General features: G+C 46.3%; 1 protein-coding gene across 1 annotated transcript in view; it reads left to right on the top strand.

Moving 5' to 3' along the window:
* Positions 1-24,809: 24,809 nt before the first annotated feature.
* SYT13 (synaptotagmin 13) overlaps positions 24,810-25,680 on the top strand; it is a 44,524-nt gene continuing 43,653 nt past the window's right edge. The window contains exon 1 of the mRNA XM_077862994.1: positions 24,810-25,063. Coding sequence (XP_077719120.1) covers positions 24,881-25,063 — 183 coding nt within the window. The 5' untranslated portion in view covers positions 24,810-24,880. The remainder of the gene's footprint in view (positions 25,064-25,680) is intronic.

The following is a 25,680-nucleotide window of genomic DNA, read 5'->3' as shown; positions in this document are numbered from 1 at the left end:
GCCCTAGGAAATAATAAAACTTAGATCTAAAGGTACTACCACAAAAATAAGTCTGATTTTGGCACCAAAGTACACAAATATATCATTGGCTCAAAATCGAGAGCCCAAAAATAGACCCAAGGGCATGTGAGCACATAATGCATAATAAAGGTGACATTTCAGCTCACTGAGCCGAATTGTTTATTCACAAAATGATGCCAGCATAATTAGTTCTGCACCTGGATTGAATAAAGTCAGATCCTTTCTGTCCACTGTCTACAATAATAAATTCCACGTGGATGGAAAACTTAACGTAGCAATCTAAAAAATTTTTTTTAATTAAATGAAGTGTAGGTGTGGGTGATACCTTATTTGGTAAGGTATGGATACCCAGGAGCCATAAAGAAAAGACAGGCTGATTTAATTTTATAAGTATTCGATTTTTCTCTACAAATAATGATACCACAAACAAAGCTGGGAGACAAAGACTGTGCTTGGGAGGACAAATCTATACTACATATGCTAGATAAAAGAGTAATTTGTAGAGATTTCCTACCAATTGATAAGAAGATGACAAATAGCCCAGTTGGGGACGAGAGGAAGAAGAGACTTCCATTTTCAGAAATGTTCTGGAACAAGAATCCAAAAACAAACCCTTCTCGGTACACAAAGATCCCAAAGTGCTTGAGAGAGTATAAGTAAAATGTTTTTTTAAAGCATGATTGAGTTGGCAGTAACTACCAGAAAATGCTAACCAGAGGGTAAGGGAAGCAAGTCCTGGAGTCAGCGTTTGCTCAAAAGTTCCTCAAAAATTGAAAAAAAGAACTACGATAGGATTCAGCAGTCTCACTCTGGGTGGACACTCACAAGAGCTGAAACCAGAATCTCGGAGATGTTTCTGCACTCCGTGTTCCCCGCAGCATCATTCACAGTAACCACACATGGAATCAATGTGGGTGTCCGTCGGCAGGTGAGTAAGTAAAGAAAACGTGGTATATACAGACAATGGAATATTATTTGGCCCCGAAAAGGGGGGGAAATTTGTCAGTTGTGACAACCTGGATGTAGAAGACATTACACTGAGTGAAAGAAGCCGCAGAGGACAAACTACACAATGCCACTCATACGAGGAATCATAAAAAGTCAAACTCACAGAAGCAGGCAGGAGAGTAGAATGGCAGGTGCCAGGGGCTGGGCAAGGGGAACAGGAGAGGGTATTAGTCAAAGGGTACAACGTTTCGGTTATACAAGAGGAGCGAGTTCTAGAGATCTCCTGCACAGCCCAGTTTCTGTGGCTAACAATATTACGTTGTACATTTAATAATTTGCTAAGAGAGTCGACCTTTGTTGTGCTCTTATCACAAAAAATAATAGCTAATAATAATTAAGAGGGCAGGAAGAAAATTGGGGAGGTGATGGATTATTTATGGCATAGACTGTGGTGATGTTTTCATGGGTATATATTTATCTCCAAACTCATCAAGTTGTATACATGAATTATGTACCATTTTTGTGTGTCAATTATACCTCAATAAAATGGCTTTAAAAATCACATTAAGGGCAACCCAGGTGGCTCAGTGGTTTAGCACCACCTTCAGCCCAGGGCGTGATCCTGGAGACCCGGGATCGAGTCCCATGTCGGGCTCCCTGCATGGAGCCTGCTTCTCGCTCTGCCTGTGTCTCTGCCTTTCTCTCTGTGTGTCTCTCACGAATAAATAAATAAAATCTTTAAAAATAATAATAAAAAAATAAAATAAAAATCACATTAAAATAATTTTTTAAGACAATATCTTTTCCTCCCTGATGGCTAGAGCCTGGGTTATAAGAGGCCAGGAGATGCCAAAAACAGCCTGGAACCCAGCAGGGAAGTTGTATTAGAGACCCCACATGGAGCCAAAACTCCAGAAGGGAGTGTGTGAACCAGAACATACCTTCAACATAAGAAGACAGAGAGTTTAAATGGAAATGAATCAAAAATGGTTCAACATGTAAATTGGAACCAGCTGAAACCTGATACAACAAAGACTATGTCAGACAAAGTATACCTTACAAGAAGTGCAACCAGAGAGAGGGACATTATATAGGAAAAAAGGGCACATAGACTAGCAAGATATCACAGTCCTAGATCTGTGTGTCCCCAATATCATGACTTTAAAATGTAGAAAGTCCAAATTTGATGGAACTCAGAAGAAAAAGGCAAGTCCACAATCATAGCAGGAAATTCTATTACACTTTGCTAAGTTGCTGATAGAACAGTTAGGAAAAACAAAAAACAAAACAAAACAAAACTAAAACCTTAATTATGTAGAAGCTTCAGGGCCTCTGGGCGGCTCAGTCGGTTAAGTGTCTGCCTTCAGCTCAGGCCATGATCCCAGGGTTCTGGGATCGAGTCCTACATTGGGCTCCCCACTAAGCAGGGAGTCTGCTTCTCCATTTCCCTCTGCTCCTCTACCCCTGTTTGTGCACATGCCCTCTGTCTCAGTCTGTCAAATAAATAAATAACATCTTTAAAAAAAAAAGATATGGAAGCTTCAGGGTGCCTGGGTAGCTCAGTTGGTTAAGTGTTTATCTTTGGCTCAGGTTGTGATCTCATGGTCCTGGATCAAGCCCCACATTGGGCTCCCTGCTCAACAGCGAGTCTGCTTCTCCTTCTGTGATCTCTCTCTTGTTCTATCTCAGATAAGCAAATAAAATCTTGAAGAAGAAGAAAGAAGAAGAAGAAGAAGAAGGAGGAGGAGGAGGAGGAGGAGAAGAAAGAAGAAGAAGAAGAAGAAGAAGAAGAAGAAGAAGAAGAAGAAGAAGAAGAAGAAGAAGAAGAAGAAGAAGAAGAAGAAAGAAGATCTGGAAAACACCCTTAACAAACCTGACCCAGTTAATATATAGAGAACACTGAAGCTGCCAGTGACCAAAGCCACGCACTTTTCAAGTGCACATGGAATAGAATAGATATATTAGAAATAACAAATTCCCTTCCTGGGTATATGTATCTGTTCACCAAGACACATGTTTCGGGATAGAAGTTCACAACATACTGATCATTGAAAGAAGCCAAATCAAGAACCGAGGAAGAGAGGGAAAACTGTTCTAGACTAGGGGAGGCAAAAGAGACCTTAAGAGCCAAATCTGGTGGGTAGAATCTGATTGAGTTCCAGATATTTTAAAAGCTTTTATTTATTTATGCATGAGAGACAGAGAGAGACAGGCAGAGGGAGAAGCAGGCTCCATGCAGGGAGCCCGACATGGGACTCGATCCCGGGTCTCCAGGATCCCACCCTGGGCTGAAGGCGGCCCAGAGCTACTGGGGCTGCCCAGAATTCCAGATTAAAAAAAAAAATTACATAATAGGTTTTGAGGATAATTGAAAGACTTCGGGGATCCCTGGGTGGCACAGAGGTTTGGCGCCTGCCTTTGGCCCAGGGCGCGATCCTGGAGTCCCGGGATCGAATCCCACGTCAGGCTCCCCATGCATGGAGCCTGCTTCTCCCTCTGCCTGTGTCTCTGCCTTTCTCTCTCTCTCTGTGACTATCATAAATAAATTAAAAAAAAAAAAAGAAAAAAGAAAGACTTCGGAGTCTGGACTATATGTTGGATGAGGTTATTGAAGTAATATCAATGTTCTTGGGTGTGATAATAGTGATGAGATTGTATAGAAAGTCTTATTCTTGGGATATGCATGCTGAAGTGTTTGGAGTGAATACCTCGATGTTTGCAGCTTCCTTTTGAATGGTTTGGTAAAAGGGAAGTGTGTGTGTGTGTGTGTGTGTGTGTGTGTGTGGTGTCTGTGTCTCTCTCTCTCTCTCTGTGTGTGTATTTATATTCATAAAGATGGAACCAGTGTGACAAAATGTTAATAGTCAGTGAATGTAGGTGAAAGGTGCATGGGTACTCATCATGCTGTTCTTTTAACTTTTGTAGAAGCTTGAATTTTTTCTGAAGAAAATAAAAGGAAAAATGAATGTAATGCATACCAATTACAGAAAATGGGTAAAATAAAACACAAGGAAAGAAAAAGGAAATTGAGAATCTAGATAGACTCTTTATGGTTATAACCTGAAAAAGAAATTGCATCAGTAGAGAATACCTTTATTCAATATTCAGTTGGAGGCTCTAGCCACAGAGTAATAAAAGAAAAAGAAATGAAATAAAGATTGAACATGAAGAAACAAAATTATCTACATAGAAAACTCCAAGAGAAGCTACAGACAAATTATTAGAACTAAGAGTCTGGCCATGGTTGTTGCATATAAGATCAATAAGCAAAAATAAAATGCATTTCAATGTCCTAGCACCACTGAGCTAGAAAAAGTCATTTTAAAAATTCCATTTATAATAGCAACAAAAAAGTAAACAAAAAATAAATCTAACAAAAGCTTTATAAGCTCTTTATGTAGCAACCAGTCAGACTTGATTAAAAAGCATTAGAGAAGGCCACAGTAATGGAGAGATAAGCTATGCTCATAGATGGTAAGATTCAACATTATAAATATGCCAACTTCCTCCAAATTAATTTCTAAATCCAATTCAATTCCAACCAAAATCTTCAAAAGGTTTTTCATTGTACTTGACAAATAGATTCTAAAAATATATACAGAGGAGCAAGAAAAGCCAAGACAATTTCAAAGTTAGTGGAGTTTGTCCTGGCAGTTATTAAGACTTCATGTAAAGCCAAGTAACTAAGATAGTGTGGTATGGGTGCACGGATAGAAACACAGACCAATGGAACAGAATGGCAACCCCAGAAACATATATGGAAGACTTATATTCCCATATGAACATGGGAACTTTATACTTGCCAGAGGTTGCATTGCAAATCAATATGAAAAAGATGGGCTAGTCAATTAATCAATTACCTAAATGGAAAAAAATCAAATTAGATCCTCACCTCCCACTGAACACAGAAATAAATCCCAGAATGATTAATGACTTAAATGCGGGTGGGGTGGGGTGGATAAAAGTTTAAAACTTCTAGAATAAAATATAGGAAAATGTCACTATAATTTCGGAGTAGGAAAGGTTTTCTTCAACAAAACACAAAAAGTATAAGCCATGAAGCTGGAAACGATTTCACTATTTTTCACTTGGTGACCGGGAAGGGGGAGAAACAATAGGAGGCGAAGGGAACACAGTTCTTGCCATCAGGAGGACAGCGAGAGGGAAGGAGATGAGCCTGAAGCTAATGAGCAGAGAGAGAAGTGTGGGTTTTCAGATCGTGACAAGTGCTAAGAAGGAAAAATCACAGGGTGCCATGGGAAAGCCTACAGAGGAATGCAGATCCGGTGTGGGGCGGTTCAGGAAAATTAGCTGAGGGAGAGACATTAGAGATGAGATGCAAAGCTTGAGGAGTCAGTCTAGCAAAGAGCAGACTCAAGGATCCTAGGCAGAGGGTTCGGGGCAGGAAAAAGCACCCTGGGAATGGAGAGGCAGAGATTTAGCCTGGAGAAGGCAGGGGCGAGAGGAAGAGCTAAGAAGACCATGCGAGGAAGGTCTCTGGGGGCATGTAAAGATCTTTAGCCTAAAAGCAATTTTTTAAAAAATGAAATCATTCTGAAATAATCAGATTTGCATGTTTAGAAGCTCACTCTTGACATGAGCTGGCCAGGATGCAGAGCACCTGGAGGCCTCCTCCACGGATGGGGAGAATGCAAGGTGGTAGAGCCGCGCTGGAAAATGGCCTGGCGGTTTCCTGTCAAGTTCAGCATACACTTGCCATAGGACCCAAGAGAAATGAAAGCTTATGTTCACACAAAACCATGAACCTTTTAGTCGTAATGGCCAAGAACTGGCAGCAATTCAAACGTCCTTCGGCGGATGAATGGACACACAGTCCGTGGTACACACATGCGATACGATAAACAAAATTAAAGGAACAAACTGGTGCTATATATGATGATGTGGCTACATCTCAAATGTACTTTGCTGAGTGAGAGAAACCAGATGCAAAGGGCTTCATGCTTTGTATGACTCCATTCGTATAACATCCTGGGGAAGGCAAAGCTATAGAGGCTGAAATTAGACCAGGGTGTGAGGGAGGGGTTGATTACAAAGGGGCAAGGGGGGATATTTTGGGGTAATGGGGGTGCTCATTTTTTTTAGGTAGGCTCCATGCCCTGCACAGAGCCCAATGTACGGCTTGTACTCATGACCCTGAGATCAAGACCTGAGCTGAGATCAAGAGTCGGTGGCTTGACTGACTGAGGTACCCAGGTGTCCCAAAGGGGATGTGTTTTACCTTGATTTTGATGGTGGTTACACAATTTGATGCCTTTATCAAAACATATAGATAGAACTGGACCCTAAAAGGGAGGAAATTTACTCTATGTAATTATGCCTTGATAGGAAAGTAAGAAAGAAGGAAGGGAGGGAGAGAGGAGGAAAGAAAGAAAGAATGAATGAACAAACCCCACTCCGGCCTGCCCATGGGGAAGTGATTAAAGAGAATTCTGGTCTGTGTGGTGGCCTGAGTCTGATGAGAGCTCCCCTCCCCAACCCCCATCTCTACTCAGGGAGCAAGTCAGAGGAGCCAATGAGGGAGAACAGAGGGAAGGGAAATGTTGTCCAGGAGGCCTTGCCTTATGCTCATTAACCAGCCCCTCAGGCATCTGGGGGTGGGGCCTGTGACCAAGGGGGTGTTTACAAGCTGCAGTAAAACTGTTATTTTATGGCTGGGGGTACAGGCAGGAAATTGGGGTTTTATGGTTCACTAAGCATCAATAGCGATTAACCTCAGAGACTCCATGGCCTTTCGTGGGTCCAAAGCACTATACAAACACTGAGTAAGAAAGTCATGTGTTCCACCTCCCACCTAGAGAAGCACCTCTGCCAAGTACTCGAAACCTAAGCCTCCCTCCTTCCAGTGGAAACCGGAAGGCCCAAGTCAGTTTAGTTAGATTCAGTTAGTTTTTGTTTTCCAAAGAAACAGAGACTTAGCAATTCTTTTGCTTAGTAAAAAAAATAAAAAGAAAAACCCAACCCCACCAAAGGGTTCAAATGAAAGGATGAATCATTACAATATTACATGCTTAAAATTTAAAGAATTTTATAGTTTTTAATAGGGTCATCACATTCAGTCTCTCACTTGGCCTTCAGCTGTATCCTTGAGGGAGGCAGGAGTCATCACTCTCATTATACAGATGAGACTGAGTTTTATTTTACTTTTTTTATTTTATTTTTTTTTTTTTGAGACTGAGTTTTAAAAGGTAGAAGGATTTCCCAAAGTCAGTAGGCAACTGGTTGGTTTTGTTGTTATTTTGCTATGTGCTTTTGGTTGCAAGTAACAGGAATTTTTTTTTCAAACTGGGTAAGATGAGGAAAAGAAAATGTAGTTGCTCATGCCATCAAAGACTGGGCTCACTTCAGACATAGCTGAATCCAGGAGTTGGTGTTTCTCTTCATCTCTGGGTTTTTCCATCCCCTATGGGCATGTGTCCCAGGCAGCCTCCTGTGACATGGTTGTGTCTGGCAAGCACAGATCTGCATTAGTAGTACAGCCATCAATTCTAGTATTAGGAGCTTCTTTTCCTTTTTGGTTCTAAAGAAAGCCTCAGGATGGAGTTCTCACTGAACCAAACACTGTAGTCAAGGGGTAGAATATGGCCCAGGTCTGTGCTGTGGCCACTCTTAGGATTGGTGGGCTCTGCAACCAAATATTCTAGAGTCTCTCAGTGGAAAAACTAGCTCCTTGACTCATGCCAGTGAGACTACATTCACCAGTCAATAAATTATGTAGATAGCTCCCCATCAGCTTTTTATTGTTTCATCCAAAAGAAAAAAATGAGTACACCCTCAGGGAGGAAAAAGAAAAAAAATTGTAACAAGGATGAGAAAGTGTAAAAGCAGTGGTAAAACTGACTCTAAGGGAAGTAGAGCTAGTTCAGGTGATGGATGGTTTTCGAAACTTCTGCAGAAAGCTTTGCAAATGTGTCGCAACCAGCAAAACTAAGAGTTGCTATGAAGATGTCATAATACAGAACATTCAAAAAGTAAAAGGAGAACTGTCAAAATTTAAAAATGACAAGTTTGAAATAAAAAGTCAAGAAAATCTCCCAGAAGCTAGAACAAACAAATGAAGAAACAGAGATGGAAAATATGAGAAAAATAACAGACATGAAAGATTGACTGAGGAGATATAACATCTGAGTGATACGAGTTCCAGAAAGAGAATGGGAAACGTGAAGAGCACAAAAGCATTCCCCAGGGCAAAGGACACAAGGATTTATTTATTTAATTTATTTTTAAGATTTCATTTATTCATGAGAGACAGAGAGAGAGAGAGAGGCAGAGACATAGGCAGAGGGAAAAGCAGGCTCCCTGTGGGGGAGCACAATGCAGGACTCGATCTCAGGACCCCAGGATCATGACCTGAGCCGAAGGTAGATGCTCAACCACTGAGCCACCCAGACACCTCCGTGGGACAAAAGTAGATTGAAAGCACCTACAGAATGTCCAACAAGTGAACAGAAAGGGACCCACACCTGTTGTGGTGAAATTTTCTAACACCAAGTATAAAGAGTAGATCCTAGAAACTTCTAGAGAGAAACAAACATACAAATACATTGCTATCAATGGCATGGAACTCGGACTAGCATCAAAAGTACTGAACACTGGGGAAAAAAATGGAGGAAGCCTTTCAAATTGTGAGAGAAAATGACTTTCAGTCTGGAATTCCATGTCCAAATGGTCAAAAGAGTTTAATCAAGTCTGAAGGGAAGGAAAAAGTCATTTTCAGATTTACCAGGCCTCTGACCATTTGTCTCCCACATACATTTTTCTGAGGAAGTTACTTGAGGATGTGCTCCAGCAAATCAAGTCCTCTTTCTCGGACTAAAACAAGAAAGGGGAGATGTGATGCCTGGCACATGAGAGGGATGAGAGTAAGTTCCAAGATTCCAGAGACAAGAGGCCTGGAGAACACTTAGTCCAGTTGGGAAGAAGGAGATGGAGGATCCCAAGAGGAAGATACCTGAAAAAAAACAGAGATTGAAGAGGTTCTATAAATCCCAAGAATTTGGTACCATGGAAAAGGGTATTACAAGCAATCAGTATAAGAAGTAATGCAATGAACCATACACGAACTTTAGGAATATAACACCCTGAAATGTTTCCTATAGATGCAGGAAAATGTGCTCAGAGCAAGACTGCCTGAACTTGTGCAATCCAGTTCTAGAACTTATCAGCTATCTGATCTTACATAACCTCTCTGTGCCTGGACTTACTCATCTGTATAATGGGGAAGACATTAATGCATCATAGGATTGTTGCAAAAATTACATGGACTAATACATGTAAAGCAATTAGTGCAGTGTCCGTCACATAGTAAGAGTGCAGTAAATCTTAGCCATCATTATTATTATGGGCTCTTCTGAAAGAATCTACTTGTGGATAAAACCAACCAATCAAAAAACAAAACAAAACAAAACAAAACAAACAAACAAACAAACAAAAAAATACCAGAATTGGAAAAACTGCAGTGATCATGGTGTCCATTTATTTATTTATTTTATATTTATTTATTTGAGAGAGAGAGAGTGAGAGAGGCAGAGGATGAGCAGAGGGAGGAGCAGAGGGAGAGGGAAAAGCAGACTCCCGCTGAGCAGGAAGCCCTCCTGGGGGGGCCTCCATCCTGGACCCTGGGATCCTGACCTGAGCTCAAGGCAGATGCTTAACCAACTGAACCACCCAGGTGCCCTGATCATGGTGTCCATTTAGTAGAACAAAGATACTGGTTAAGGTCATGTTAACTGCCTTGATCAGCACACCGAAAATATATAACACGATGGAAGCTTATTTCTGGAACATATAAATTCCAAAATAGCTGTTTCTGAATTGGCAGGCGGCTCTCCTCCGAGTGGTGAGTCAGGGCTCCAGGTGTCTGCCATCCCGGGGCCCCGCAGTGTTCAGGGGTGCTGGGTTCTCACGCCTCCAAGCAGCCACGGAGCATCACACACTGAGGTTTTCGCCCACCAGGCCAGCAAGCTGCACGCGGCCTTGCAGCCCGTGGGCCATTGTCTAGAGCGCCTGCGCGTCCGATCGCGGGGGAGCCTGGGAACTGTAGTCCAGCGGGAATAGAACAGTAGTCCAGCGAGAACAAAGGGTGAACAATTTGATGGACAGCTTGTCACAAAAGCTTTGGTGTCAGAACTCAATGTCAGTGCTATAAACTTGGACGGAGTCACTAATAATAGCATCCAGAGGTGAGGAAGGAAGGTGGGAACATTACCAAGGGTGCTTAATTTCCTCCGCTGGGCAGGCCATCAGTCTATGCTGCTTCAAATAAAAACGTGCCATTAAAAAAAAAAAAAACCAACAACTCTAATGACTCTTACTCTCCTGATTTTTCCACACTCTGTTTTTTCACCTTCAAAGAATCTTTTAAATTAATCTCTGTAAGAGAAGAGCATTTATCTGAAGTTCAGAGAGCATGTAGCCTAACCTCAATTTCCTTTTCTTCTGTTCAAATAAAATGAAATTTAGTTCTTAACATGTATTCTTAAATGAATGCATATCTTGATGTCAAAGCTTACTTGGCACTTCCCAAAGCCTGGAAGTACCAGCTCAGACCTATATCCCGGAAAAGCCTGAATGAGACCCCATTAGTGGCATGGAAATCCCTCAGCCATCACTGGGCTGGTGGATGCTCCTGGACCCCACTTCCAAGGCCTCTCCATCAGCCGCTGCTCTGCGGACTCATTAGGAAGGTCACGAAGATGTGGTTTTCAAGGACAGCACCCTCGTCTCCACCTTGCACCCTCCCCATGTGCTGAGTTTTACTACCCTATGGGAAGGGAACAGCGAGAATGTTCTCCCCCAACAGGGAGAATTTGGGTCTGGAAGGAGGAGGAGGAGGAGGAGGAGGAGGAGGAGGAGGAGGAGGAGGAGAACGAAGGAAGTACTGGAATCAGCAGACTCCAGAGGATTCGCCCTAAGAGCTTTGCAAAGCTAGCCTAGCACTCCCTCCAGCCCCTATTAGGATAACTCAAAATTACTGAGGGCTCCCAGGGACCCTGCTTCCAGGAGATATTGAGGGGAAACCTCTGCTTGGGATGACCAGTGTGCAAGAGTTTCTTTCTTTCTTTCTTTCTTTCTTTCTTTCTTTCTTTCTTTCTTTCTTTCTTTCTTTCTTTCTTTCAAGATTTTATTTACTTATTCATGAAAGACACAGAGAGAGGCAGAGACATAGGCAGAGGGAGAAGCTGGCTCCTCATGGGGAGCCTGATGCAAGACTTGATCCCAGGATCCTGGGATCACGACCTGAGCCAAAGCCAGATGCTCAACCACTAAGCCACCCAGGTGCGCCATGAGAGTTTTCTGATTGCATTTCTGGAATTATATGCCTGGGGTACACCACGTGAACCTTCCACCAAACATTAGCCCCCAGAGAGATCCAGCCTCCAAATGCTCACCCTCACCTACCGTCTACCTCCACCCAGCCTGGGGATCCTTTCTCCTGAGTTTGGAGGGAAACTCTCCTGAGTTCAGGCAGGGAAACACACACCCACTCAGCTCCACAGACATCTCCACTCACTGAGAATCTTGGCTGTCACTCATTCATGTCCCTCCTCCATTCGGCAAGTGTCTATGGAGGACCAAGTACTCTGCTATGGTGTGGGGATACAGCAGTGAACACGAATAGCAGCCCCTCCCATATGGGCTTCAATTCTAACTGGGACAGGGTTCCTCTCCTTTGGCTCTTTTGACATCTTGGGCACATAAACTTTGTTGAAGAGCGGGGCTTGTCCTGTGCATTGTGGGATGTTCAGTCCCATCTCTACCCTTTACCAATTAGATGCCAGTAGCAACTTCCCTTCTCCCAAAATGTCTCCAGACACTGCCAAATGTTCCCTGGAGGGCAAAACTGTTCCCAGTGGAGAATCACTGAGTTGAGAAGACACACACACACACACACACACACACACACACCTACCAATACAAACAGAAGATGACCTACTTTATTCCTTACAACATGACAACCCCAATATTAACCATTCTCCTCCCATATTACACATGAGGACACAGAGGCTACAAAATTTTTTTAAAAGATTTTATTTATTTATTTATTTATTCATGAGAGACACACAGAGAGAGGCAGAGATACAGGCAGAGGGAGAAAAAGGCTCCCTGTGGGCAGCCCAATATGGGACTTGATTCCAGGACCCCAGGATCATGCCCTGGGCCAAAGGCAGATGCGAACTACTGAGCCACCCAGGTGCCCTGAGACAGAAAAAAGTTTTTAGCAAGTAGCCACAGCTCTGAGTGGAGCAGCTGAGGTTTGAACCCTGGCAGTCTGACTCCACTCTGGCCTCTGTAACCTCCATGCACTCTGTAAACAGGGGCAAGTTGGCCTGAGCCTCAGCCCCAGGTCGCCAAGAAGCTGTCATAACCTCACGGGGAGGAAAGCAAGGAGAGGGTGGTCAAGAGAGATTTGCAATTCAAAGGTGAGGTTTTCAAATTAGGAGGCTGCCACCGGACAGAAGCCACAGAAGAAACCTGGCGCCAACTTTTGCTTCTCCTCCTGTTACAATTCATAACACTGTATTTCAGAGCCAATAAAACTCCATGGTGGACGAGAAAGCAAAATCACATTACTTTTTTAATGGTAAAACTATAAAGGTTTTCAAGAAAATGCATGTTTGCTGCTCTTCCTTCAGGTCCTTTAGGCCCATACTAGGTATGGAGGGACAGTTGGAGAAACGCTGATTTATAATAATAATGACAACAATCGTAGCAGCTAGTATTCATGAGCCCCTTCTCATGCAGTGACTGCCCTTTACTTGTGTTAACTCATTTAATTCTTGCAACAGCCCATTAAATATGAGCAGGTTTTTTGTATATCAATTATACCTCATTACACTGTAAAAATGAGGATTAAGCAATTGTGCAGTGCCCAACAGGTGTACATGTCTCATGATTGAATAATTGTAGTTATCTAACTATAAAATAAAATACTTTCTTTAAGATTTTTTTTATCTATTCATGAGAGACACTGAGAGAGGCAGAGACATAGGCAGAGGGAGAAGCAGGCTCCCTGTGGGGACCCCAATATGGGACTCGATCCCAGGGTCCTGAGCCAAAAGCAGACGCTCAACCAGTGAGCCACCCAGGTGCCCCAAAATATTCTTTTATATATATATATATAAAGCCCTGTGGGGTTGACTAAGGCAACTGGAGGGTCAGAGAGGAGAAGTGACTTTGCCTGAGGTCCCATAGTGCCATTGACCCACAGAGACAGGGCTAGTCAGGCTCTGAGCTCAGCAGGTGGCTATGGATGGAGACCATGGGGAGATGCCCAGAATTGAGCCAAGGGCAGTGATGGCAGCAGGCAATGGGCAGGGGGACCGTGGACCTGGTCCTTGATTCTCTCCTGCACCCAGGTGACTTAGGGACAGGTCAAAAAAGGCCGGAGGGAGATGCAAGCGGCTCCCGTGGTGGTGGGCAAAGATGTAACTAGAAAGTGGGTGGCACGTAGGGAGGATGAAGTGAACCCACCCTGGCCCTGAGGCACAGCCAAGGTAACTATGTTTCTCAAATTATGGACCTTGGACCACCTACACCAGTGCCACCTGAGGAGTCTGCTGAAACATATATACTTCCCATGCTAACTGAAATGACAAAGGACGCTTCACTTATTTATTAAAATAAGAAATCTAACAGAATCATGGGCTTTTGTTTTGTTCCCATTATATGCGGGAGAAGAAGAGAGCCCCACAGTCCTGCCCTCATGTGCCAGAGCATAGAAGTCTGTACGCTCTGGGTGAATGCAGATGCGCCCAGTTCTGCATGTTTCACCAGAAACATGGTTGGTCCAGATCCCAGGTTTCTCTCTTAAGGGTCCTTTCTGTAGGACACGGTGACAATCTTTGAAGTCTCGTGGCCTCCCCCTGCGTGTACTTGGCCTTCCCAGAATCCGGAAGCTCACCACCAGCAGAAGCTGGGAGGCTTAGTCTTGGGTCTCAGGGTGTCACCTTTGTGCGTACTGTTGTGCAGCAAATCACCAAGGCCAGCCCGCCTCAAAGGTGTGGGAAACGGGACCCCACCTGTCAGTGTGGGGGTGGCACACATTTATGGGGAAGAAAGGGATCGGTGGTCGGAGATTATCAGCCACTTTCCCACCCATCTCTGCATTGCACAGAAACCAAGGTTGATAGTCTCACGAATGAGCTCAATTTTACATCATCTCGAATCAGATTATTTTCAAAAGAAAGATCTTGCCCCCGCCGTAGCTATAGAAAAGAGGGGAATCACCTTCATTGGCTCCTGAGATACTTTTGTTAATGATGAACCCTTCAAATTGTGAGGGGGAGACCTGGATGTAAATAGTGTGATGAGCGATCAATGAGTAACTCTCAGCTCAACACAGAACCGGAGCAGGGAGGAAGGGATTTTCCTCATGGGCAGTGATGGAAGGCACAGATCTCATGGCTCTTCAGAGGCAGGCCTTCTGGCAACAGGGAATGGCCTCTCTCCGGGTGGGGCCCAGAAATTGGCATTTTGTAACTTTTCTCCAGGCAGTAAGTCTTCCCCTGCTAGTTAGAATGGCTCCCAGGCCTGGTTGATTAATATAAAGTGTAATATAAAGTGTAATGATGATATTGATCCTAACAAACATCTTGTCATTTACTCAGCACTTAGCAATCCACAAGGTACTTTTCACGTTTTCATAATTCCAGAACCTCCTCCGGTGTCTTTGCTCTGTGACACCAGATTGACCCTGGCCTTGCCTGTAGAGCTTCTCAAACTCACCAACCTGATTTTGTTTCTGAGATTCCCTCTCTAATGTGCCATCAAATTTTATTTAAAAACCTCCCCAGTGCCTCCTGCTCCACCTTAAAGCTCACCGTGATTTAAATGCGGGGGGAAAAGGAGATCATCCCCCATGAGACACCCCTGCCCCCACCTTGGCCAGCTAAGAAAAACCAGTGAGAGATTTGGTGGGTAGCAGAGAGCTTAGAGTGAACCCTGGTCGTGGACTCGGAAAGTTTGGGAACTCGGCCCAACCAGCTAACACAGGTGTGGCCCGGGCAAAGCCCTTCTCCTCTCTGGACTTTGGTGTCTCCAACTGTAACATGAGGATGCCAACTACCATGAGTGGCTTTACAGGTGCTTTGGAGGGGCTTTGAAGATCCTAGGGGTGCATGGTGTGTAAGGTGGGGAGGGGGCCCTGGTGATGAGGGGCCCCAGGTGACTCTCCCTACCCCTCCACCAGAATGGCTTGTCTTGTTTACAAGTCAAATTTCCACCTAAAACTGTGTGTGCGGGGTGGTGTTTTTCACTAACAACAATAAAGGTTTCTCCTGGGCTACATGACCTCTAGTTTCCCTGTCTGTCCTCACATTTCAATGTGATGCCAATAATTTCCAACAGTCCAGCAGTAAGCCCGTTCCAGGCATGGGTCCTAGCACTTCCCACCCATTATTATTACTGAATTCTTTCTGTTTATAGACGTGAAGTCAGTGAGCCTCACTAAGATAAAGTGCTTTGCAGCTAGTTCAGCAAGAAGAACCCGGATTTGCTCAGGGTAAACTGGTGCCGCAGACCTCTGCCTTGACCAGGACACAGCACTACCGTCCGGCTCATCTGGCCTCTGGCCCAGGTTAGGACACACACTCAGGTGTCCAGAGATCCCAGCCACGGCTCCTCCCACTCTCCCCTGCCCTGGAGCAGTTTAAATAGTTCCAGGGGTTTCCAGGCCCTCCCTTGGGTGGGACTCGGGGTGGGAGGGTGACAGGAACTTGCAAAGAGGCTGTGCATGAGGGTGCGGCCAAGTCTCAGGGCTTGAGTCAAGGCCCCACGGCAGGGCCGTGGGACAGGGACAGGCTCCTGTCTGCCCACTCAACACACTTAGCGAGGTGCTGTTATGTGCCAGGCACTATTCTAGGGCTGAGGATACATCAAAGGATGACACAGACCCATATGCCTACCTTCCTAGGGCCTGTATTCTAAAAAGGACACTCAGGCCATCAACAAGACAAACATGGCAGGCAAGAAATACTATATGGATTATTCAATAATGTTAAAAGTGAAGCAGAAAGGGGGAACAGGGAGTGATGAGATGAAGGGCAGAAAGCTGGTCATTTTAGATAAGGTGGGCAGAGAAGGCTTCTTAGGGGAGGTGATGCTGGCAGTAAAAACCCCTGGAGGGGAGGGTCCATTTCCCCTCATGTCCACTAGATGGCAGCACCCGCCCGTCCGTGGGCATCATGGGGGCCCTCTGCCCAGCCCTGAGGGAGGATCTCCAGAGAAGCTTGCTTAAGTCTGACCAGGGGCCCCCGCTGGGGAAACCGGGGCTGCTCAGCCCATCTACAAATTTTGATGTTTAGAAGCAAACATCCTACAAAACAGGAATCCTACAAAACAATGCATGAACCATCAATGGGATGGGAGTACGCTCTGTTTCTTGATCTGGGTGCAGGATAGATAGCTGTTTGCTCACTTGGTAAAAATCCACTAAATTATGATCTGTGGGGGACCCTGGGTGGCTCAGTCAGTTAAGCATCTGCCTTTGGCTCAGGCCGTGATCCCAGGGTCCTGGGATCGAGTCGGGCATCTGGCTTCCTGCTTGGCCCCTCCATCTGGCTTCTCCCTCTGCCCCTCCACCCCTCCCTGTTCACTCTCTCTTGTGCGGTCTCTCAAATAAATAAAATATTAAAATAAATAGTTACAATCTGCCCATTTACCACCCTGAGGTTACCCCTTCAATAAGAAGTTAAACATGATAAGCATTTCCTTTTCATTTAAATCATCATTTTCTTTTCATCCAAATCATAATTTTCATTATTTTGTGCACCTCTTGCTGATTAGAGCTCTTTCTTAAAGGTTATCAAATACGTTAGAACAGATAAAATGCTCAGAACCATGCGTGACATGTAGGAAGCACTTTGTAAATGTTAACCCCACTTCCTGTCGCACAAGCCATGAGGCATTGTCTGTGATATCCAGTCGTGCTTCTTCACAGTGGAGGACGAACTTAGAGAAAGTTGCCAATCTAATCGGCAAAATCCTAGAATTTTAGGATTTCCCCCAACCTTTCCCAGATAACTTGCCCATACCTATTTCAATAGTTCTAAAGGCAAAGTACTTTTATGGGTCTTTCCAAAGTACTCACCTTAGTGTCCACAGAACTAATTCTCCCTCATACTTCTATTTCATTAGTTGACATATTAATTAAAGTATATAATGCAATAAGGAGATCAACTGTCATAAAAAGATTTGGATACAGGAGCGCCTAGGTGGCATAGTTAGTTAAGTGTCTGACTCTTGGTTTTGGCTCAAGTCATGCTCTCAGGGTCATGAGATCGAGCCCCACCTCGGGCTCCGTGCTCAGTGTAGAGTCTGCTTGAGACTCTATCCCTCTGCCCTTCCCCACTTCTCTTTCTCTCTCAAATAAATAAATAAATCTTAAAAAAAAAAAAGATTTGGAGACAAACCTAACTCACCCTAAGTGAGTATACAACTCAATTGGAAGAGGAGGGAAGACTGAGGTCAAGTAGAGAGGGGGCTGCTGACCATGAGGCTTCAACCGGCAGCAAGAGCTTCAGAAGGAGTGGAGAGCCTGGGCCCATCTGGAAAGTTAGTTCAGTGGAGGTTGAGTCAGAGAACTACGACTATACCCTTAGGTCTTACAGTCACCAAGATCGATTCTTTTTTTTTTTTTTTTTGAGATTTTTATTTGAGAAGGAGAGAGAATGAGAATTCAGGGGGAGGGAGAAGCAGATTCCCCGTTGAGCAGGGACCCCAATGCAGGGCTGGATCCCAGGACACTGGGATCATAATCTGAGCTAAAGGCAGACGTTCAACCGACTGAGCCATTCAGGTGCCCCCAAGTTCGATTCTTACACAATTACTAAGGAGTGGGTGTACCCATCGAGCATTACTGGAAGTATTTGGTCAGGCAGGCTGCCTTGGCGAGCTGGGACTAATAATCACAGCCGTTTACTGGGTACTCGATCCCATGCAAGGTGCCTCACATACCCTGATGGTAACCCTACAAGGGCTAGATTTCATTTAGCATTTGAATCTGTTCATCTTGATGCATAACAAACACTTATGAACCAATTTTAATTTACTTTATAATTCTGTGATTGGCACTTCGTGGGGGCTCAGCTGGGTCACTCTAGATTCAGCTGGTCTTGGTCATTATTTGTGATGAGCTCTGCTTCTGGGAATTGCCTAGCTGCAGGCTGGGGCTGCAGAGACACCTGAGCCACTTGGTCTTTCACCCTCCCTCAGACTAGCCTGAATCTCTCCACATGGGTGCTGGGCAGGGTCCTATGATAGAAAGAGGAAGCCTCCGAGGTCTTTTCAAATCAAAGCTTCAAATTGGCACAATGGCATTTCCACTACAGTCTATCAGCCAGATTGAGTCATGAAGCCAGCCCAGATTAAAGAGTGAAGCAGGGGATCCCTGGGTGGCTCAGCAGTTTGGCACCTGCCTTTAGCCCAGGGTGTGTTCCTGGAGTCTGGGGATCAAGTCCCACATCGGGCTCCCAGCATGGAGCCTGCTTCTCCCTCTGCCTATGTCTCTGCCTCTCTCTCTCTCTCTCTGAGTCACTCATGAATAAATAAAATCTTTAAAAAATAAAAAATAAAGAGTGAAGCAATAGACCGTCACCTTTTTGCAAAGTCATATTGCAAAGGGATATGGACCCAGGTGAGGGACGAGGGGGGAATAATTGCAATCATTTTTGCAAACAATATACCTCAGTCTTGATACATGAAGAAACTAAAGCTCAAGCAGGTTAAGCTACTAATCTACCCAGAGTCTCTCAGCTAATAAGCAACAGAACTAGAACATCACGTACCTGGAGGACTTCAAAATATGCTCTTTTCACTAGGCTAAGTGGCTTAATTAAGAAATTAAAGGATCTGGTGCAAATGATTGTTTTAATTCTTAAATGAACATTGGTTGAGCATCCTGTATTATTTATACAGCACTAGGCTTCAGGTCATCCTCATGAAGTAGACATGGTCATCCCCATTTTATAGGTAAGGAAATTAAGACTCAAAAAAATTAGTTACTTGTCAATGGGTCATGCAGCCTAGTGCACGTAAAGACAGGGGTTTGAACCTATTTCTTCTGATTTCAGGCCCACTATTCTTGCGGTCACATAAAAGACTACTCATCTGGGGCTTATGAACTTCTAGAAGGTGTCACATGGTCCTTGAACAATTTAGATTTACATACAAAATTTAAAAAATTTTGCATTCAAGCATTTCTTTCTTTCTTTCTTTCTTTCTTTCTTTCTTTCTTCTTCTTCTTCTTCTTCTTCTTCTTCTTCTTCTTCTTCTTCTTCTTCTTCTTTTTATTTATTTATTTTTTGGAGGGAGACTAGGAGCCTTGGGGGGAGGGGTAAGAGCAGAGGAGGAGGAGGAAGAGCAGAGGGAGAGAGAGAATCTCAAGCAGGCTCAATGCCCAGCTCAGAGGCCCACGTGGGGCTCGATCTCACCACCCTGAGATCATGACCTGAGCCAAAATCAAGAGTCAGATGCTTAAGTGACTGAACCACCCAGGTGCCCTTCAAGACTTTTTCTGAAAAAAAAAAAAAAAAAAAGGAAAATAGCTTGAATTAGATTCTCAGAGGGATCTATGTCCCCCCACAAAGTTAAGCACCGCATCTCTAAACAAGTACTGTAGTTCCTCCCAACCAGACAGGCGAAACCCTTTAAACAAAGTCCTATAATCTTTGCATATTCTAGAAACGTGGAGAGAAAGGGAGACTTTGGGCTAAGTCCAAGAATGATGGGCTGAAATTAAGGAGTTCTGAGAACTGGAACGTGTCACTTCATCTCGTGTTGAGATGGTATCAGGGGTGTGAACACACACTGGGTTGTTGGAAATGACCTGTCGGGCAGGTGGTCACTAGCGGTGTTCAGTAAGCATGCTGCAATTTCTTCAAACTCTAGAATATTTTTCTACCTTTTACAGACTTGGATTTCTGTATCAGGGGATCTCAGATCCAGCTCCTTCATTCCTTCTGCCTTAAGATGTGCTCAGAGCCAGAGTGGGGGTCTTGGGGGTGGGCCCTGCTCCCGAGCCTCAACTGAGCTCCTGACCTTCTCACCTAACTTCCAGCCAGCTCTGTGGGGTCTTCATCACCCTGCAGCGGGGCCCTAGGTCTCCACCCGCTTCTCCCAGGCAGCTTCCTCCTGCACATCCTGCCTCCAACAGGGCCAGAGGCTGGGGAGCCTCCAGTTAGCAGCGATCTAGCTAACCACAATTCAATAAATTGAGAGTTTAACCACAGAGAGCTGAAACATGGGACCAGCAGAGAAAGGGCCTTGCCTGCCGTACAGCCTTCTCCTCATGCCGTCAACAACTTTAGCCAATCATATGACTACACATGTCCTAGAGAAGCTTAGCATCCTTCTCCTGGATGCCTGCTCTGGCAACTTCTCTGGCCCACCAGGCTCCCCCTTTGTCCCTCTCCAATCCGCTCTCATTACTGCAGGCAGAGGGATCTTTTCAAAACACAGATCTCATCATATCACGCTCCTGTGCCTAGAAACACCCAATGGCCTTCCAGTATGGCCTACTAGCCGAGGTCTGGCCCCTGCCTCTGCTTTCAGGCTCATCTCAGAGTTTCTCCCAGGTGTGCACTGGACCTGGCTCCTACCACTTACAGAGCCAACTGGGAAATATTCAGGAATGTGGCGGCAGCTGGAAATTCACTGTAGTGGGATTATTTGCACCAGAGACATCAACAAATGCTGAAAATCAAATTTTCCCCCGGACTACTGGTTGACTAGCACATTGTGGTTCCAGGCCTATGTGGTTCCTCCAGGAGGTCTTCGCACATCCTGCCCCTCTGCCTGGAACACTCTTCCTCCTTTGCTGAGTTAACTTTACTCTTTTAGACCTCAGTCTAATTGCATTGTTACTTCCTCTGGGAAGGCTTCCTTGGTGTCTCAGAACAAATCAAATCCCAACCTTGAACCTGTCCTTCTGAACTTGTTATCACACTTGTAACTTCGCATGTACTCGTCTGATGAATGATATTCCTCACTACCATTGCCTCATTGGCCCACACAGTGCCTGGTACATGGTAGAAACTCAAAATATTTGTTGGATTAATGAATCAGAGAGATAGACAGAAATCTAAAGCTTTGGCATCTGTGGCAGAGACTACTATTACTCATGTTTCATTTCTCCCCAGTCTCTTCTGTTGTTAGCTTTGTCATGTCACCAAATCCCCGCCAGTGTAATGGGGTGAGAACTATCTACTGTTTCCAGCCATGACCTCCAAAATGGCACAAGTGGTCTTTAGTGCTCTCTCTTTTCTCCATCTGCATGGCGGCAGGAAGCAAAAGCCCAAATTCCTGAGTCACTGATTGGAGATGAGCTGCCTGTTTGAGACATCTGGCCCTCCTTGAGCTATGATAGGAGCAAGGTGTACTTTTATTGTGTTAATCCCTGAGGTTTTAGGGTTATCTCTTACTACAGCAGGACTGCATCTACCCTGGCCTAAAAGGCCTCAGTGCTGTCATTAACTCCTTCTGCCCTTTGGCAAGTCACAATCTCTCTGGGCCTCAGTTTCCCTCTTGGTCAGTTGAAAGGCTCCTACAAGATGATGTCTGAGATCTTTCCAATGTTAAAATTTGGTCGTTCTGCTTGTTTATTTTCCTCTCTCCTGCCTAGTGCTACATGCAGACACAATAAATGTTTGCGGATAAGAGAACCTCCAATATTTGAAATCCTTACCCCCAGGTAAAAGCATTTTAATACCTTAGAAATTCAGAGTGGTTGCTCAGAATATTTAATCACCCAACAAGTAAAATATCCATCAAAATAACAATGCTGACATTTTATCCAGAGGTCAGAAAATCTTCTGAGATCTACCCCTCAGCCTTCCAGAAGCTCCCCCAAGCATCATGCTCTGTTCTTGGCAGTCTGAGGGCCCCAGATTTTTTTTTAATGATTTGCAGGCTCTTCCTTAGATGTCCCAATTGTTCCACTGTCTGTCATCTGCCTTTCTCAATAGAGATGGTCCCATTTTTCAAAGGAATCCACTAATGCCTTTTCTTAGAAAGTTGTCATCAAAGGCTACTGCCTGGATAGCAAGAAGCCAGAGTCGCATCCTTGATGGGATGTAGCAAAGGTGACGCAGAGTTCTGATAACTGGATTTCAAATCCCCTGAGGTTTATCCTCGCCCTATGGGTTCACTGTGTGTGAAAGAGGCAAAAGAGAAGCAGCTCTTCTAGGGCTGGGGTCCCTCTGCCTGTTAAAAATGAAGGTCACTGCAGCTGCTGTCATCCCAGTAACCATAGTAACGATGAACCACATGGCAGGTGTATGATCTCCATCAGACAATGTCTAAAATTAAGTGCTCATCCTTCCCTTTGCCCCCACCCCAGATCCTGCTAGGGAGTGTTAAGGGCCTCCCAGGAGAGCAGCTCAGGCATGGGAGATCTGGACTGATAGCATTAATTAAACCTCTTAGTTCCCCAGAACATTTTGCATTGCCAGGCCCAGGAGCCAAGAAAACCTCCAAGGGAAACTCTTAGGAAAGAGAATGCTAGTCTACCACCAGGGACGGAGGCACTTCAGCTCCACAGCTGACAGCAAATGTTGCTCAGTGGGAAAATGTGCGTGGCATACAGCAGGCACATAATAAATATTTGTGGAAGAGTCAGTTTAATGAAATGGAGCTCACTTAGCAAACGGGATTCCTTCCAAACCACTGGAAGTCCTGCATGAGATGATCAGGTGAGTCATTCACCCTTTCAACAGTTACTGAGTACCTCCTGTATGCACCCATAGGTGATGGTATGAAGGCTCTAAAGACGGTAGCTTGATGAATGAATCCCAAGTTCCTTGGGGCTCAAGAGAGCGTTGGAAAGTGTGGAGAGGGGAATCTGAAGGGATGGGCAGGGACCACTTCACAAAGGGTTTTGGATTTAACTGGGGGCTCTTGGTGTTAATCACTGGAGACACTTTGAAGGCTTTTATGCATGGGAGTGACAGGATCAGCTTCGCATTTCAGAAACATCCTTTGTAACGCCCTGTAGGGAGAGGATTAGGGGGAAATGATTGCTTGACCAATGAAACAAAGTTCTAGAGCTTCTGAAGTCAGGTCTTAGGAGAACTGGCAGCTCCTGCTTCCTTCTTCTTGGAACCTGGCTGCCATGCAGCTCCAACAGCATGGAGGAGAACCACGGTGCACTGGTTGACAGGCAGCTGTGCCCCCAGAAGGAGCCAGCATCACCTGCCCACCGTGTGGTGTGCCATCTTGCATGTCCCAGCCCAGTCCAGCCCAGTCCCAGGACACCACACTGGCAACAGGAAAAATGCCCAGCTGAGCCCAGTCCACGCACAAGATCATGAAAAGCAACAAAATGATTGTTCTAAGCCACTAAGTCATGGGTGGTTTGTTATGCAGGAGTAGTTAAGGTTCCCTTAACACAGAAGGGAGCGCAGAAGGTCTGGCAGGAGCCACCCTAGATTTAGGAGCCACTGGCTTCATGGGAATTCCAAAGCCCCCTTGTGGATGAAATTGTCTGCTTGCCTGTCTTGCACGGGCCCTGCAGACCTAGAGCACAGCAGACACCCCAAATGCCTGCTGAATTATTATTAGTTTTTTAAAGATTTTATTATTTATTTATTTATTTATTTATTTATTTATTTATTTATTCATGAGAGACACACACAGAGAGAGGCAGAGACCCAGGCAGAGGGAGAAGTAGGCTTCATGCAGGGAGCCTGATGTGGGACTCGATCCCAGGACCCCGGGATCATGACCTAGGCCAAAGGCAGGCGCTAAACTGCTGGGCCACCCAGGGATCCCTGCCTGCTGAATTAAATGAAACACTCCACACAACACAACACAGGGAAAACCACTGTTTTCTGATCTAAGTCTCCTCATGCCTGGAATTCTAACTTCCCCTCATTCTACACATGCTTCTTCGATCTCCCCCTCTCTGAATCAAGTGTGAATCCCTAGCCGCTGCGTGTGTTCCTCTTCGTTCTTCTAAGACAAGTTCTTTCTCTGAGTGTGAGGCATGGACTTGGAATCTGCCAACCTGAATCTGAGCTCAGGATGACTGGATTTTCCTAGCCACCCAGCATCTCCTACCAGCCCAGCTTCCTCATGTGTAAACAGACACCTGGGTGGCTCAGTGGTTGCGTGTCTGCCTTGGGCTGAAGGTGTGATCCTGGGGTCCTGAGATAGAGTCTCCCATTCTGCTCCCTGCTTCTCCCTCTGCCTATGTCTCTGCCTTTCTCGGTGTGTCTCTCATGAATAAATAAAATCATTAAAAAAAAAAAAAAGCCCACGGAGACCCACAGATCAAATGAGGCCATGAAGCATGCTAAAGGAGGTGCAGAATGGGCACAGTGACCCTCGCCAGGCGGTGGGCACAGTCTCGACCCAGACAGCAATTCCCTTCCCCCTGTCGCCTGCCCCCCTCCCCCGCCCCCCCAGCAGAGCAGACAGAGGGCAAGTTCTAGAGATGGGAAATCTCCAGCTTTGTGTGTTTGAAAATCTCCCGGGGGCCCCAACTGTCCAGCCTCCTGGGCCAGAGAAGCCGCCACAGGAAGGGCCACGAGTCTGGTGGAGGGACCCCTGGGCAGAGCGGAGAGCCGCAGGCTCGGGTGGGGGCCCCGGTTGGCCCGCTCCTCGGGGGACCTCGGCCAGCTCCTGCCCCTCTGGGGGCCCCGTGTCCGCGCGCAGGAAGCGGGAAGGACGGCCCGAGGCGCCCCTGAGCTCGCACCCATCTCGACGGGGGCTGCGGTCGGGGTGGGGGTCTGGTCACGTGTCGGAGGGAGGGGTGCGGCTGACGTGGAGCTGAGAGCCGGCCTCCTCTGACGTCCTCGAGCCGCCCTCCCCGCCCCCCCCCCAGGCGGCGGGAGAGCAGCCGGCGCCCCATCCCCGGAGCTGCGGCGGCGGACGGCCCGCGCGGGGAGCGCGCACCATGGTGCTGTCGGTGCCCGTGATCGCGCTGGGCGCCACCCTGGGCACGGCCACCAGCATCCTCGCGCTGTGCGGGGTCACCTGCCTGTGCCGGCACATGCACCCCAAGAAGGGGCTGCTGCAGCGGGACCGGGACCCCGATCCGGAGAAGGCGAGGCCCGGCGTGCTCCGGGCCGCCCAACAGGTGAGCGGGCGCGGCCCCGGCCTCCCGGCGCGAGGGGTCCGCGGGGGGGTCCGCGGGGGGGGGTCCGCGGGGCTGCAGGGCCCGACCCGGTGCCGACAGCCGCCCCCTTCTCTGCGCCGCCGAGCGAGGCGGGGAGGAGGGCGGAGAACCGGCGCGAGGACCCGCGACCCGCCGAGGGGTCCGCAAGGCGGGGTGGGGGGAGGATGGGGGCGCGAGAGGACGGGGTCAGCCAGCACTAAGGGGGAGGGGGGCGAACGGGAAAGGGGGCTTGGGCCGGAACCGGGGCTGCAGGGGGAGTTGAGCCGCTGGGAGGGAAGGGGGGAGCTTGCAGAATTGGGGGGAGAGAGATGGAGCGGGAGAGAGAAGTTGGGGGGGTCTGATGTGGGGAAAGCACTGAGCCGAGGAGGAAACGAGAGGGGAGGTGGTTGCTGCTCCAGTGGGAGCTGGAGATGGGGCAGCTGGGCAGCAGGGCGGAGAGAGCCTGGGGTCTGGGGGGAGGCTGGTGGATCTGGGGGAGCCTGAGGACCTGCGCCCCCTCCCAGCCCTCAGTTCTCTGCAGCCAGAGGGGCTTGCTGTGGTCTCCCCTAGGATATTTCTGAAGATACCCCTAGGAGAGC

Source organism: Canis aureus, chromosome 21 (assembly GCF_053574225.1).
Source record: "Canis aureus isolate CA01 chromosome 21, VMU_Caureus_v.1.0, whole genome shotgun sequence".
NCBI lineage: Eukaryota > Metazoa > Chordata > Mammalia > Carnivora > Canidae > Canis > Canis aureus.
This window is presented reverse-complemented; position numbering and strand designations above follow the sequence as displayed.